The sequence below is a fragment of the Oenanthe melanoleuca genome, chromosome 1 (genome assembly GCF_029582105.1).
Source record: "Oenanthe melanoleuca isolate GR-GAL-2019-014 chromosome 1, OMel1.0, whole genome shotgun sequence".
Lineage (NCBI taxonomy): Eukaryota > Metazoa > Chordata > Aves > Passeriformes > Muscicapidae > Oenanthe > Oenanthe melanoleuca.
Genome location: NC_079333.1, coordinates 75,019,871 through 75,035,978, shown reverse-complemented (window position 1 = coordinate 75,035,978; position 16,108 = coordinate 75,019,871). Strand labels below are relative to the sequence as shown.

The following is a 16,108-nucleotide window of genomic DNA, read 5'->3' as shown; positions in this document are numbered from 1 at the left end:
TGTTGCTCTTTATGCCACCTGCTGGTTAGAGAGCAGGGAAAGGGAATAGGACAACATTTCTCTCACTCTAATATTCAAATTCTGAATGAGATGGTATTACCTGGCTTTTGTGTTTATTCTTTGTAAAAAAATAACAAGTAGTTTCAATTGTCAAGTTATCAGTTAAGGCAACATTACAAGTGAATTAGACTGTTCTGAGCCTCGATGATCTTGGCTTTTAAAGAATACATACTGGTTTGTTTTTTGGTTTTTTTTTTTTTGTACTAATAAGATTTTAATTTTTTAAACATGTGATTTAGGGTGTTTGTTGTTTTTTTTGCCATGTTATGTGGGCAGAGGTTAAACAAGGAAATTGCCTCTAATTGACAGTAATATTGAATCTATCAGGGAAAAAACTATCCTCTGTCTTTTGAAGTCTACCTACTGTTCTTCAGAGTTCATTTCCTTTCCTGTGTTAATAATTGTAGTTGCCAAAAGACTAAGACTATATATGGACACCACTGAGAATATGTCCCTATTTCTACTAAAGTTAGGTAGTCTATGTAGTTAAATTTCTATTAAAGGATGTATAGCTTTGTGCTTTGCATCAAAACTTTACAAGTATTCTGATGCTGGCAGCAGCCCTGATTTCCTCCAAATATTTTGCACTGTGGGAGAAAGCCATTAGTGGGATGGATACAGGAGATACCATGGATACAGAGCAGTGTAACTCTATGGGGGTACTTCAGTGGTTTCCAAAGGAAGGCTCTGCCACAGAGGAGAGAATAAGATTTGATTATAAGGGAGCTAAAACAAAATAATTAGCAATTAAAAATAACACAGACTAAATCTCGGCCATGTGCAAAGATTTTTGGTTTTTTTGGTAGCAATACAAAGTTAACAAAGCCAAAGTAATGGAATAGAGAAACAAGGAGATTACTGGTGCTGTCAACCAAATAGAGAGAAAAAAGACAGAGAAAATATCTTTTAGGAAAAGTAAGTTTGTTTTCATTAATATACATTTGAAAATTGAGTATCCACAAGGAGATCTTGGAAAAATAGAGGGGCTTTTTTTGCTTGCACTTCTGTGCTTATCTGGAGCAGAGCAACCCAGGGCAGGGCAATATCTCTAGCCTGCCTTTAAATTCAAATTAAGTAAAAATTCTTTTTCCCAAGGCAATGTCAACATTTGTTGATGGTTAGAATGAGTAAACTTGTGTATTATGTCTTAGCCAAATAAGATACAGTGTTTAATTTTATGGCAGAACTGCATCAAGAATATTTTTTAATAGTTGGCTTAGTTCAATGAACAAAATTAGCATTAAGCTCATACAAAAGGCCAATGGATTGTATAGTATTTTAATGTAAGAGGCTTTAAAATGGAAATATTCTTTCAAATGCAGACTGTGTGAAAATGGATGATGCTTTTCTTTTTTTTTTTTTTTTTCTGAATATGTATTAGAAGCTGTGAGGGCTTTAAAGATAGAGCATCTCAGATTTTCATCTAATGCTTTCATTTCTCTTCCTTGCTTCCAGCCCAAAAGACCATCATTGGCAAGAATCTTGCCACTTATCTGTAGAGAAAGAGTGGGGAGATAGCCAGCTCTTATCACAGAGAGTAGATGCTCACACTGTTATTAATTTCTGCTAGCTAGATAATAAATCTGCAGTTACTTTCCTCTCAGCTATAAGGTCACTATGGGAGCCCTGGGTGCAAAAAAGTACAAGTGCACCAAATTTTGTTAATGTTAGAATGTTGATTAAGTACAGTCAGAAGAGAAAGGAGATATGTCTTGGGATGTGTTCAGTCATCACTAAATAACCAGGAGAAATGATCAGAGCTACAATACAGAATGTTAAAGTTCCAGCATACATAACTGAATGCATGAAAGGTGGTAGTCCCTGATAATTTATATTGTTACAGTGCCTCACATTATAACTGTTTTACATAATCTTTTAATTAGCACCCTTGCTGGTTTTTGTGAGAAAATTTAAATGGCCTAAAGATTTCTGATGGGCATGAGCATTATAAGCAGGGAAAAAAAAAGAAAATCCTGGTTATTTCAGCTGATGCTGGAATGGAGAAAGCCTATTTCAAATAGCCACTTATTATCTACTAAAACTGACAGCTTTTTTGATAACTTTGAAAATTTCTTTTCTAAAATGCTTATCTCAAACTTTTTTTTGTTGATTTAAACCCCTATAGGAACTTAAATACTTCATTGTGTTGGAAGCATCAGAGGTGCATTTCAGAGGGCAGAATTAGGTTTAGGAATCTGAATATAAAAGTTACTTTTAAGGCCAGTGGAAGAGGAGTGGGGTCTTGCATTCAGCAGCTCAGAATCTGTGGTGGAAAGATGCCTGTACATGCAGGGTGCTGAATACCACAGCTACCTGAAACTCTGATAACTCATGTTAAGATAACAGTTTTATGAAGGGGATTTTTTAGTCTGCCTTCATTTCTGCCTTAGTCTCTTAATAGTGAGAACAAAAGGTCCTAGATTTTGTTTGGACTGAATCAGGAAAAGGCACAGCAAGGCTTCTCCATGAATAATCACTCTATCCTTCCTTAGATATTATACTATTCCTTCTTATTTATTGTCAAAGTTGTCAGTGATGACTGAAATAATTAAAAAATTTGGTCTTTGTTATATATGATAAATTATGATATATATTTCCATTTCAGTAAGATCGGGTTTGTTGATTTGTAACAGTATGATGCTCTTTGAATTCTTTTTTTCTTTTTTAAAATAAGTACAAATTTTCTGGCAATTTTTGTCACATACTATTATTTTCATGGGAAAAAATGGCCAATTTATTTTTCAGTCTGCCAAAGAAATTTGTTCTTTCAGTTCAAAAAGGCTTTTCTGTAACTTCATTTGTTTTCTTGACTACTTGGAATAAAGAAAATAGTCTTAATTTAGTAACAACAAATTTGAAATTTGCTTAGATCATTAAACTGGTTGCAGATTTCTTTGAACAACATCTTTATATTATTTTCTAGTCTCTCCCTTATTTGTGTGTTTTCACACATGTAAATATACATATATAAAAACTTAATTCCTTTATCCTTGCAAAAAAATTCTGAGGACTTTTAAAGACATGTTTTCTTATGCCCTTCCATCTTGTACCTGTATTTTTACTTAGATTCATTCCTGATAGGCTATCAGAATTTTTGTTTTCTACACTATGGTCTTACATTTCGCCTTTGGCAGTGGGAAAATTATATGTTTAGTGTATAAATCTATGTCTTTCTAAAGCATAGTTATTAAATAGATATTTTTTAAGTAAAACTGTAAGAAATTATGCCCTATGATGATCTTTAGAAAAACTTTTTGAGCCTGAGATCTAAGTTGCTTAAGCTTTGTCAGGCAACTGCTGATATTCATATTTGAGTCTGTGTAGATCATTAATTGATTATCTTCCTTTGGAGGGAAAGTTTGAATGTCATGGTTCATAAACCAAGGGCATCAGAAAATAATATTTTGAAATATACTGGAAGTGTTAAAAATTATCTGTGCTTCTGAAAATCTAATGTCATGTGAAGCATGCAAGAAGCAGCCAAGGTTTAAATTGCCAACAGCTCCACATGTTTAAATGTACTGACTTATAATCATAAATAATTTCAGAAATAAATTGTGCTCAGGCACCTTATGAGATAAAAATATTTTAAATTCTTTTTTGGCATATATTTTCAGTTTAAAGATCCTCTTGTAAAACAGTGTTTTTCTTTCTTGGAAAAAAGAAAACCATCAGATTTAGAAATATCTGTATGCTGTTCAGATTCAAGTCTGCTGCTGTCAGTCATCTTTTTTTTTTCAGTTAGGACATTTATTTTAAAAATGGATTCAATGCAAAGTTGATCTACCTGTAATCCAAGATTTTAGCAGTTAATTTAAAAACTGTGAGTGGCATCAAAGCACTATTATTTTGTATGACACAATAGCAAACAAAATCACAAAGAAACTTACTTGTATGAGTGATACTTAGAGAATGGTATAGTACCCTATTCCATATGTGTGAAACTGCAATGGTAATTTTAAGCTTTCCTCCTTTCTTCACAGTAAATTATGATATGTATATTGTTTGTCTTTGAGGTTTAAGGCCCAGAAAGGATTACTTTGTCTCTAGAGAGAGAATATTAGCAAAGGAGCTAAGGTTCACAGCAATTTGGCTGCCAGATTGTTCTGTTTCTAATGACTTCTGTTCTTCCTTGTCAGTCTAGCATAGCCAGAACCTCTCACTTATTATTTACAGAGCACAGTTTGGATTGCATCTGAGAGCTTCCACTCATCAAGCTGTTTCCTGGTATTAATTTAGCTCTTCCTCCCTACATCTGTAGCTAAATCAAGTTTCCATAGAGTTTAAACTGAGTCTGAAAATAAGTGGGAAAAAAAAAAGCCCCAAGGCTTTGGTTGATACATTTTAATTTGTCTCTGTAAATACAAGACCTACCTGAACAGAGAAAGGAAATGCAAGGGGTGCTTGCAGATTGTTGGTAATAAATGTGTCCCAGGGGATTGAGAGAATCCTTGAAGGATTCCCAGGGCTTTGAAGAGAAACCTTGTCCACCAGTAGTGAGTTCAGTTTTGATGTGGATGGCTTGGGAAAAATGGGGCTTGGGAAGGGACAGTGTTCTTACTGGGGTCAAAGGCAGAGCAGGTGGAAGAGCTGATGTGGCTGGAAGGAAATTTCAGTCTCTGAGTCTAGTCCAAGTACTCTGTGTTGCCTGTTCCTTTAGTGACTGATGGCTTTTCAGTCACTTCTATGCACAAAATAAAAGACTGAAAAAGTCCAGTTTCCAGTTTCTCAGGCATTGAGGTGCAGCCTGCTAGAAGCCAGATCTCACACCAATATGTCTGAAGTTCCCAGCTTTCTGAGAGACAATTTCTCAATAGTCTTAGGCAGATCTCAGATGATCCTAGCACTGATTTTTCATATAACAAAAAGCATGGTTCTGATAGACTTTGTGGGTGTCCTGTGTACATGTACTGGCAGCAGACTGTTGGGCCCTGTTTATGAGGTTTCAGCTGCATTAGGCAGGAAATGAGCTATTTAGCTACTATATTAACATATAATGTATTAGCTAATATATTAGCTTATATATTAATTAGCTAAATAGCTAGTGCTATTCTTACATAAGAATTGCATTTATTTGTTAGACTGATAGGCATTTTAGGAGTAGCCTAATGAATCAGTTGAATACTGAGATAAGTAGGTGATTGCTGTAACTTTTGTAATAGTGCCTAAGATAATATTATATGTGATTAAACCAGTGAATGGCTTTTTTAAAATGCTAAGACTTACTTTCTGTTTTTAAGATGAACAGAAACTGTCTTCCAGCTAGTTAGGCTGATTTCTACTAAACCTTCTGCAACTCCTCATATTGGTCTTATAGCTATCTATTCTTTCATCCTAACCAAAATCCTACTCTTCAGCTTAATGTCAAAATCCCTGTAAAAATACCAGTGGGTAAAATATACCAGTGGGTAAAACTTTGCAGGATATGCAGCATATGCTTTGCAGGCACAGGATACTGAAGTAAATATTCTCCTTAGAACTTTTTAGCTTGCTCACCTCATCATTTGCAAGAATTTCATAGAAAAATGCAAAGGCTGTACAGTTTCATCCTCATGAACATCACTCTATGAAAAATACAAGCAAAGAATTGTTTATTTTTTACATCAGAACATCTTCTATAACTTGAAATTATTATGATTAAGATAAAAACCAACCACATGTGAATAAGTCTATATTTATTTTTCCTAAAGTTACTTAATTTTTTTTTTTTAAGAAAGGAGCAGTATGCTATTAGAAAGATGTTGAAAAATGTTCCTGCCACACAATTTTTACTCAGCATCTGTCTGGTACAAATAACTCTTTTTTTTTGTTTGTTTTTTCTTTAACTACTTGCAGTGCAAGGAATAAAAGAAAAATATGCCACTTTGTGTTGCAAGATATTTCTCAGTCAATATATCTGTGAATAACTAGACAAACAGTGTCCACTGCTGGCAAATCAGATAATTGCACTGCACATTAGAGAGATATGATGTTGAAAGGTTTTGATAAGTCTTAGCTGTCAGATATTTTGTATTGGCTTTGTAAGACTGGGTTGTAAAATCAGATTACTATGTTAGAAGTATTAATGCTATTACTACTAATAATAAATGCCATAGTATTTGAACACATAGCCAGGAATAACAGTAACATGAGCAGGTATTTTCAATATTTTGCAATATTTTCAAGATTTAAAAATAATTATAGTATTCATTATATTCTATCTATCATGTCTACAAAATAAATAAAGAGCAAAAATCTATGAAAATTGTCTTGATGTTCTATATCCTGTAAGTAACAAGATGGGCAAGCAGAAGTTCTTAAATAAGTAACAAGATGGGCAAGCAGAAGTTCTTAAATTCTTTTTTTTCTCTTTAGGTCAAAGCATTCATTACTGATTTTGTTAGGTTTTTTAAAAGGCATAAGGAAGTATAGAAGAAATCAATGTTTCTGTTTTGGAAAAAGTAAAATGGAAATGCTGATACAGCAAGTACCACTGCCCTTGATGAAGCTAGAGCTGAATTAAACTGATTAACAAAGAAAGAAGAGAAGGCTGATATCTAAAAAACTTCCTCCTGGCTTTTTTTTTTTTTTTTTTAATAGATAATAATTTTTTTCATCTTTTGCATAACGATAGTGCATCAATGCAAAGAAAATATTTCAGTCAAAGAAAATAATATAGAATGAAAGAAACATTGAGAAAGGAAAAATCTGTTCCTATGCTAATATAAACTGTATTAGATTGTCAGATGCTTCTTGAAATCTAGATTAACTAAAAAGCTAGCCATACTTGTTTTTCAGAGATTTATGTCTGTCACCAATTTATTGCCTTCAATAAGAGTATTAGACAATGCACTGAATTTTCTGTTTGTTTGGAAAGGGGAGCACAGTATGGGACTTTTTTCAGGGAATATTGATTGGACCCCAAAGGAAGGGACGTGTCTGTGTGATTGGATCTGAGAGGGGATCAAGGCTTACCCTTTGGATGAACATGGCATTAGCCAGAATTGTTCTATATCTACATTTTCTTCCTTCAGTACCCAGAGAAATACTGTATGACCTTCCCTCTTGAAGAAGAAAAGAACTGGATCCTTTTTTTTGGTTGGTTTTTTCGGTTTGTTTTTTTTTTTCCCTCGTACAAAAAAAAGGAAAAAAAATAGATTTTTTTTTTCCTGTTCCTTTCATATCTTAAAAATTGTTTCAAAGGGATTGCAAAGCAAAAATTATTTGAAAATAAAGGGTAGAATAATTGCAAACAAAGATGACTGTCTGAAAGTTATTTTGTGAAATTAATCACACTGTCAATTTTAGGTCATATAGCAGAAAATAAGACCATTTTTTCCTAGATTATTTGGCAGGGAATATTTTTCATGCTTTCTTCCAAGAAACAAAATAGTGTTGTGGATGTGTTTGTGTGTGTGTGCATTCAAGCACATGGGCAGACATGCTCCAGCTCTTCCTGTCACTGGTAAAAATCACTGTTTGTACTTTAAAGATTACTAGATGTATTTTGAGGGGAATCATCCTTCTGCTTCTCAAGACAGCAGTTTATGTACATCTCTGCTCATACTATCTTTTCTGTTCAGTATTTTATTTTAATGGATATTAAGTGCTTTTTCACCTGGATCTCTGCGAGTTGGTCAAAATCCAACATCTTCCTTGTCCTGAGGATTCAGAAATATTGCACTTTTTTTTTTTTTTTTTTTTACTCATATTGTCATGTGTTTTCATATTTATTGCAATGAAAGCAGGAAATCCATTTGCAAATACGTTCTAGGTGCAGGAAATCCTCAGGGGACAGTATAATGAAACAGGTATAGCAGATTACATGCTCTGCCAGCTGTACTGACTCCAGAGCAAATTCACTGTAGAGAATGAATTCCTTAGGAACAGTGTTTCCTTTGTTTCTGTAGAGTAAAATTAAGCAGACTCACCTTACAGGGACTTTCAGTTACTTGAGAGAATAACAGCAAAGTCTCTTGCATGTTTCAGAAGTCAGGCAAAGCAGTCAAGTCCTGCTGTGGCTAGATAAGTAAACACAACAGATGTTGGCTTAAGCTGTGCATATTAATGAAGAAGCTCTCCATGCTGTTTTTAGGCCTCTAAATCTTAAACTGCTCACTGCAGCTGTGTGGACTAAAGATGGGGGGGTGCTGTTTGTGTTTGTTTTTCTTTAGTGAAAGTCCTTTTTCAGGCTTGTGTCACCAGAACCTTGTTTGAAGCAGTCTTGTGGCACATCTGATATTAGCTTCAGTAAGAACAAAATTAATGGTGATGTGTATCTGTTATTAGTTATTATGAACCTCTCTTTACAGAGATGATTTAATTTTAAAAGGTAAAATATTATATATGTCACTGCAGAAACCACAATGTATTTAACTTATAATTACTTTTTTGGATTATACACTGAAAGTGATCTTGATTATTTTTTGTTTTTTTCTTCCTTCACTTTTGTCAACTGTTTAAAAGAGACTGGGTTGGAGTTTTGGGCCTGGGCGAGCTATTTTGGAGATCCTTATGTAATCTGTGTGCTGTACAGATGCTCCTGTTGACCCAGCTGGTTTCCTTTGTTCACCTGGTCTCAAAAGAAGTGGTATCAGAAGTAGAGGACAGAGTGAAAAACAGGAAGTCATGAAAGATGTCACAGAAGCTTTGCTAAAAGATAGCAGCTGTAATCATACATCTTATCAGGCTGAAAGATCAATTGTTAAAAATAGCATTAAAAATCTTCATGCACCTTTTTCCCCTGTTGAAGGATGAAGAGTTAGCCCATGGAATAAAAAATTAAACTCTGCATTGAAGCAAGTATTTTACTTTACACAGGACTATTTGTAAGACTCATTACTGCAGGATAATCAGAGCAGTTTAGCACTGGGAAAGGAAGAGGGACAGCAAAGTCAAAAAAAGCAAAAGCAAACCCAAACAATCTAAGAATTATGAAAAGTCTAAAGAGTGAGACAGTATCTAGTGTTGAGATACTCAGTCCTTTGTGTTACAGATGTATGTTAGGAAATACTGAAAGAAATTAATGAAATATGTGAAAGAGGTGAATGGTCAATGCAGAAGAAGTGTTGCTCCTGAGCTGCTACAGGCAGCATTGAGGTGTTATGTATTTGAATAGGATGTTTTGATAGTTCTCTGCATAACCAGTCCTCTAATGCTGGACTTCCTTGCATGGTGCATTAATTTATTCTTGTATATACAGGAATTATGTTCTAATGTTTTTGTCTTATGAGTTGGATAAGGTCAAATAAGTCAAATGCCTGTGAAGAAGGTGGCTAAAATATGTGCAAGTTGTCCTTTGAACAACGTATTGGAAGCTTACTTTTGTCTTAATTAAACAAATTCACCTGACCTGTTTAAACAAGTGAATCCAGAGGACCTCCTATGTATTTAGTAAATTTTAATAGCTATGATTTTGGCTCCTCGAGCAGATTGTGAATGCTAAGACTGAAAGCTCAGAGCTTTTGACACAAAGAAGTGTGAAAGGATAGAAATTCAAATTCTGTGAAGCATATTATCATGTTAAAGAAATTTTGTTTTTAATGTTCTTCAAAGTCTAATCAATGAGCATCAAGTGTTCAGGGTGTTAAGGATTATAAATTTCAGTGTTTCATAGTACATTGCCCTTTGGGAAATTAATAATTTAGAAGGAGAATTATATCCAGATTAATAGACAAGAACATATAAAACTGACCTAATTTAAACTGTTTACAGCTCATTGCACAATCATACCATACCAGTCTTCTTACAAACATGGAATGCACATAAACTATCTGAAAAGGGAACTCTTATCTATGTTTTAATATGTTCATACTGGTCTGTTCATGAAAAATATGATTTTTTAAGCTGACAAACATTTTTCTAGCGTATTCTGTTTTGTATAATTGAACACTTACCAGCCTATGGAGTAAGCCATATATGTTTCACCTTGTTCAGGTCATTATTTCTCTTGCTTCATCTTTTTCCCCCATGAAAATTAAATCAAGAATTACCGACACCCATTCCCCCCATACATACATACTGTGTGCCTTGGGAAGATATCAGTTTGCAATTACATGAATAATCCTATTTGTAGGACTGTATCACATTCCCTTATGATATTTGGAGGATTGGAAGGTTCTTAGTATGTACACTGACACTTTAATTATGGTCCACCAAAACTAGCAGCAATATTTTTTCTCATCAGAAGCAACAAATCAGAATCACAGCTTCAGCTAGAAACAGTATTTTGGCAATCAGTCTGCAGTCTGATCAGAAGCACCACAAGGGTGAATAAATAAATCCATCACAATTTAGAAACAAGTAATTTTGCCACTCCTGAAATGTCTCTTCTTGCAATAATAATTTTTCCCAGTGGTCTAGGTGTACTTTTATGCATGCTTTTCAATTGTTAGGCCTAAGTTGGTGCTTTTACCCCTAGACCATCCTTTCTATTTTGAGTGGTATAAGGAATAAGATGCTAATACTTTTGCTACTATAGAACACAACATCTTCCAAAGGAAAAAACAAACATTTGCAAAGACACAAAGCAATCTTCAACTATGTAGAGACTGAAAGAACATCTAGATCCACTATACTTTATTAATGACTTCTAGAATGTAAGCTGACTAAACCTCATCATCTTCTAGTGTATTTAACTGAACAAGTGAGCTGTGTGTGCCCTTCTCTTTGCAAGTGCAATAAAAACTTCACCACAGCTCATGAAACTTAAACATGTTTAGTAGCAATGTAATAATCTGACATTTTACACTCGTAGAAGATATATGCTTGTAAGAAATTTGGGCTTTATTTGATTTATTTTGGTTCAGTTTTGATATCAAGAATGGCTTCAGGATATCTGTGAGGAGAAAATTTGGGTGGAGCGTGTGCACATGACTACATACCTGTAGAAAGACATTTTTGTTTATATTGAAATGGTTCATGAAAGGAAGATCTCTATAGAGTTTTCATGACTGTATTGAGCAGATATTACTCTGCAGCTTGTAACATTATCCAAGTTATTGCAAAACATATAATAAGTTAACTAAACCCAAAAAAACAACAACAGCAAAAAAATCCCAAAAAACAAAGGAAAAAAACCAACAAAAACAACCCACAGCCCATAATGTGTAAAGATTACATTTTCAGTTCTATAAATTTCATAGCCTAAGGATCTAGGTAAGGATAGACTATAAAGCATTGGATAGCATTTCTCCTAATGGAATTTCTTATAAAAGCATTTTATTTATCTCTAGTATATGCATATACACAAATATCAATGGTTTATATTTTAATATTGAACTTTGATGTCTGAAAAGGTCACATTGAAGTTTACATGTTAAATTAGCTGAAATGGAATATTTGTTCCCAGTAATACAGAAAAAAAAAATAAGGAATAATAATGTTTCATACTCTAACATATAATAAAGCAAGTATTTTATACACACTTTATATACATTGAACTTTTTTACTCTAAAATTCATCCAAGAAAGCAATTTTATAGATTCTATAATGTTTTTGTTTAGAAAAATCCTGAAATCCATAATAAATTGCCAGTTAGAAATGAACAGATGGGAGAATAGAAAGCATTGAAAATCTTTTCTCCCCCTCTTCGGCTTTTAATCATTTATTTTCATATCCAGAGTTTTGTTAATCCGAAATAAAACTATGTTTTAGTGTAGAAAATTTAATAACTAACATGTAACTAAATTTCTTAAATGCACATTCCCATGCAGTTCCTGGTTTTTAAGGTAGCTGATATGTTCATACTTGTACAATCCATCTGTTAGCAGAGCCTTCACTTTGACTAGAACTGCACACATTTTATCACAGGTTAGGACACCAGATGGCTCTCTTGAGTTTTCTTTGTAAAACCCCAAGCTGTAAACAACTGCTCTGCATTTCTGAGATGTGAGTACAAAGCTATTTTTTTTTTTTTTAAATCTCTGGAGTAAGAAGCAAATTTTCTCTTTGTCTATAGGCATACTGCCTATTTTCACCCTCTTGCTTTTCTTTGCCATCACCCTGAGCATCACGTTGTTGAGAAATGTCAGTGTGTTTTGGCAAAGGCCCAGTATTTGAAGGAAAATATAGAGAGGAATAGTAGTGGATAGTACTACTATTAGACAAAACCACAATATAATGCATAGCATCATTGGGTACTATAAAGAGGAACTTGGGACCCACACCTTTTCAGAGAGAGTTTCTCAGGAAAATATTGGGGTTATATTATGTATTATACCTCTGCATGCCTGGCAAAACGAGAGTGGGTGGGTGGTTGGCCTCTGTTTCCCTCTGCTCCCTCTCACTCATGGCTTTGTCTGGAGCTTCGGGCCGTGTCCCTGCGGCGCTGCTCCGCTGTCCATGGTGCTGCAGGCAGCCACAGACCGGACCGGACCGGGCCCGGCAGTCAGGGCGGCTCTGAGCGCTTCCCTCTGGAGGGCTCCTAATGAAGGCCACTCCGTGTCTCGTCCACTTTTGGGAAGGAAGGAAAAAGAAAGCAAAAATACTACATTGAAATTTAATTTATTTTTTTTAAATAACCACCTCTCTGTCTAATTGCATTAGTTAAGGCAATTGTAACCGTTGTAAGGAAATTGCTGCTCTGTAAAAATTGCCAGATAGAAAATCCAATGAGTCTTAGCTGAATCTCTTTAGAGACACTTTTAAATAGAATTAAAATGTATTATCCAGATCCGATTGTGCATGTTCTGTTCCTAGTTGGTCTAGTATTAATACGAAATCCCTGTATACTGGAGTTCCCACCATACACTTTTGCCCTCTGTATAAAAATAGCGCTTTGTAGATTAAAGGATTTAGGGGAAAAATGGTCAATATCAAAGCAGCTGAAGTCTCTGCTAAAACAAGAGCCTATTCTTGCATACTAGTATTGCAAAGCAGTGAATTTTTCTGGATGGATATTTACACTTCCAAGCCTGAAAAGAAAAAAAAAAAAAAAAAAAAAAAAAAAAAAAAAAAGAAAAACTATCTAATAAGAAATTAGGGTACTGTGAAAACAGTATAAAAATAGATATTACATGATAATTGCCTGTGCAATCTTCTGCCCTTCTTTATAGGCTAACTTAATATTTTTCTGTGTAGCTGCTTGTTTCCTATCTCTACTTTCCTCTGGCTAGTTACAACTTCAGGAAGTTTTTAACCATTAGGCTTGCGAAAGTAAATCCGAAAAATTTCAGCCATTATTTGAAAAGGGAGATGAGCCAACAGGAAAAGATGAAAGGAAAGAAGGAGGGTGTCTTATTTTACATGGTATTTACTATTTGCAATTCCTTGTGAACTTCTCGGGCCAGATGCTTCTTAGGTGTTCTGTGTCTAGTGAGCTTGGCTGGTGCTTCCTTAAGCGCTCCAAGACACAGCCTATAATTTTACACGGCGCTGGTGATCAGCAAATCCACCTGCTGTGGCTGTCTGTGGGTGACCCGTGTAATCCCTTCGGTATTTGGGTTGAAGGTCCCTCAGCCCTGTAGGCTCCCACACCGTGTCACGGGGCAGAACCGCGTCTCCCTGCAGACTCCGCTGCTCGGTCCGTTCCCGGGCCGGGCCGGGGCGGGGCGGGCAGCCCGGCTGCGGGAGGGCGGAGGGTGCGCGGGCACGGTGCCCCCGGCATCCCCGCTGGGGACAGGGACAGGTGTCCCCGCTGGGGGGGCCGGCAGGGAGACAGGGTGCGTGCGAGGGATCCTCGGTGTGCCCGGGCGGGCGAAGGAGAACGGGGAGGGCCACACGCCCCTCCGGCAGCGCCGGGACCCTCCTTCTTCCCCCGGGAAGGGAGCCCCGCGCGAAGCCACCCGGAAACCTAACGGAGGGCAGAGGCAGCTGGTGGCGGATCCGCCGGGAACCTCCCGGTTCCCACCAGAAAGCCACAGCAGCATCACCCCGTCCCTCCGCCTCACTCCCCCGTGCTTTTTTTCTTCTGCCTTTCCCCCTTCTCCCTCCTCCACTGCTTGCACCCTCGCCGCCCCTCGCCTTGGGGAGGACAAAAAAAGCTCCAGCGGTGCGTGCCTCTGTGTGTGTGTGTGTGTGTGTGTGCGTGCGTGTGTAGAGGAGGCTGGAGCGGGGTGGGACCGAGGAGCCGTGATTACAGCTCTCCCCGGAGAAGAAGATTGCTCTCTCCAGATGCTGATTTCTGAAGCACTTGGCAATCATCAGGCGGGAGCCGGGAAGAGGCGGCGGTAGCCGCCCTGGCCGTGGCGATGGCAGCGACGGGCGAGCGGGCGGCGGCGGCTCGGGGCTGAGGGGCAGCCCCGGGAGGCGACGCTGCCTGGCGGACCCGACCCGACCCGACCCGACCGACCCGACCCGACCGGAGCCGCCCGGGCGCGGCTCTGCCCCGAGTCCGCTCGCTCCGCTCCGCGCCGCTCCGGCAGCCCGCCGCAGGCAGCCGCCCGAGCAGGTGTCCCTGCGCCGGGACACGGGGGACGGCGGGGCACCCATGCGGTGACCCTCGGCGGCGGCAGCTCCCGCCGGCCGCACGGGGCGGGGGCCCCTCCGCAGCCGCGCCTCGGCCGGAGGAGGCTCCGCTCGCCCGCGCCCCGGGAATGGGCTCCCGCCGGGGCTGAGCGCCTCGCCGCCTCCCTCCTGCCTGCCCGGCGTGGGCGAGCCGGCGAGCAGCCATGGCAGCGGCCATCGCCAGCGGCTTGATCCGCCAGAAGCGGCAGGCGAGGGAGCAGCACTGGGACCGGCCCTCGGCCAGCAGGAGGCGGAACAGCCCCAACAAGAACCGCGGGCTCTGCAATGGCAACCTGGTGGACATCTTCTCCAAGGTCCGCATCTTCGGGCTCAAGAAGCGGCGGTTGCGGCGCCAAGGTGCGTCCCTGTGGCCGGGCCCGCCGCGGGCTCCGGGGGCGGGCGGGAGGGGCAGCCCGTGGCGAGAAACTTCCCGGCCGGGCCCTGCCAGCCGGGGAAGGGCTCCGGGCGCTGGGCGGGCGGCGGCGTGCGGACCTTCGGCCGGGAGCCCCGCGGCCAGCCCTGCTGCCCGGCTGTCACGGCAGGTGTGCTGCTGGCACCGAGCCCCTCGGGGCCCTGCCCGCCGCCCCCCGCCCCGTCTGGCTTGCGGCTCTCTCTGAAGGACAAAGCGCGCACAGCGCTTTGGGTGTCCGGAGCCCGGCGGCCAGCCCCCTCTCTGAGCCATAGTATGGTTTTGGGAGGTGCAGCCTGGATGCAGTGAAGGGGTCCCGCTCCCAGTCAGCGCAGTGAGAGCTGAGGCACAGCCGGCAGCCGTGGGAGAGCTTCTCTCCATCCCTGTGGGTTCCCAGCTGCAGGTCCACCTGCCTGTTGCCCGTTCCCAGCCAGGGCCTTGCCATGCAGACAGCAGGTTTTCCAGGCAGCTCTCCTTCAGGGTAGGTCACCAGGAGTCAACGGGGGAAACTGGTACCTTGGTGATTGTATTAGAACCCTAGAAATAAGAGGAGTAAAATGGTGTTGGCAGTGACTTCTCTAATTTTTTAAAAATTTTGTGGTATTCAACAGCATTCAGAAATGGTAACGATTTACTCTATCTTCTCAGGAAACAAGTAGTTTTATAACAAGAGGATTATATTGTGAAGAGTGAAAATGTTAAGTGTCACTTGAAACATGGCTAATACCAACCAGTCAACGATAAAGTGCAAACCACCCTCTGTTACATTATACAGAATGCCACCATGTGCTGTGGTGTGGTATGTATACTACAGCTCCTCTTTAGGTTGAGTTGGAAGATAATTTAAAGCATAATCAGGGAACTGCCCTGGCCCACATTTGAAAGAGCATAAATCAACAGAATCCACACAATTTTATTTATACATGGCTTTCTTGCAGTAAAATTATTTGTTGTAACTCCTAATGCAAGCCAAATCTTGCCATTTTTAGATAGCACAGGGATACAGTGAAGATGAGCAGGAAAACGTCACTGGCAAAATCTATGGTGGCTCTTATATTAAGCAGTGTGTGTGTTTCTTTAAAAACTAGAGTATCTGGTTTATGATGGTAGATTTTTATAAGTGATACTCTTCAGGAAAACAGGTGTAGGGAGATTTCCTAACTGAGCAATTGTGCTTGACCACCTGTGCAGTCTTTTTGGGGGGAAAACTCAGTA

At 39.2% G+C, this 16,108-nt stretch overlaps 1 protein-coding gene across 4 annotated transcripts in view; it reads left to right on the top strand.

The window, feature by feature from the left end:
• The window catches only part of FGF14 (fibroblast growth factor 14), a 372,210-nt gene that overhangs the window by 239,830 nt on the left and 116,272 nt on the right, over positions 1-16,108 (top strand). Inside the window, exon 1 of one of the 4 annotated variants that reach the window (XM_056501001.1) lies at positions 14,647-14,841. The exons of the other annotated variants lie outside the window; for them this stretch is intronic. Coding sequence (XP_056356976.1) covers positions 14,649-14,841 — 193 coding nt within the window. The 5' untranslated portion in view covers positions 14,647-14,648. Of the gene's footprint in view, positions 1-14,646; positions 14,842-16,108 lie in introns of those variants that run through there. 4 annotated transcript variants of the gene reach the window in all.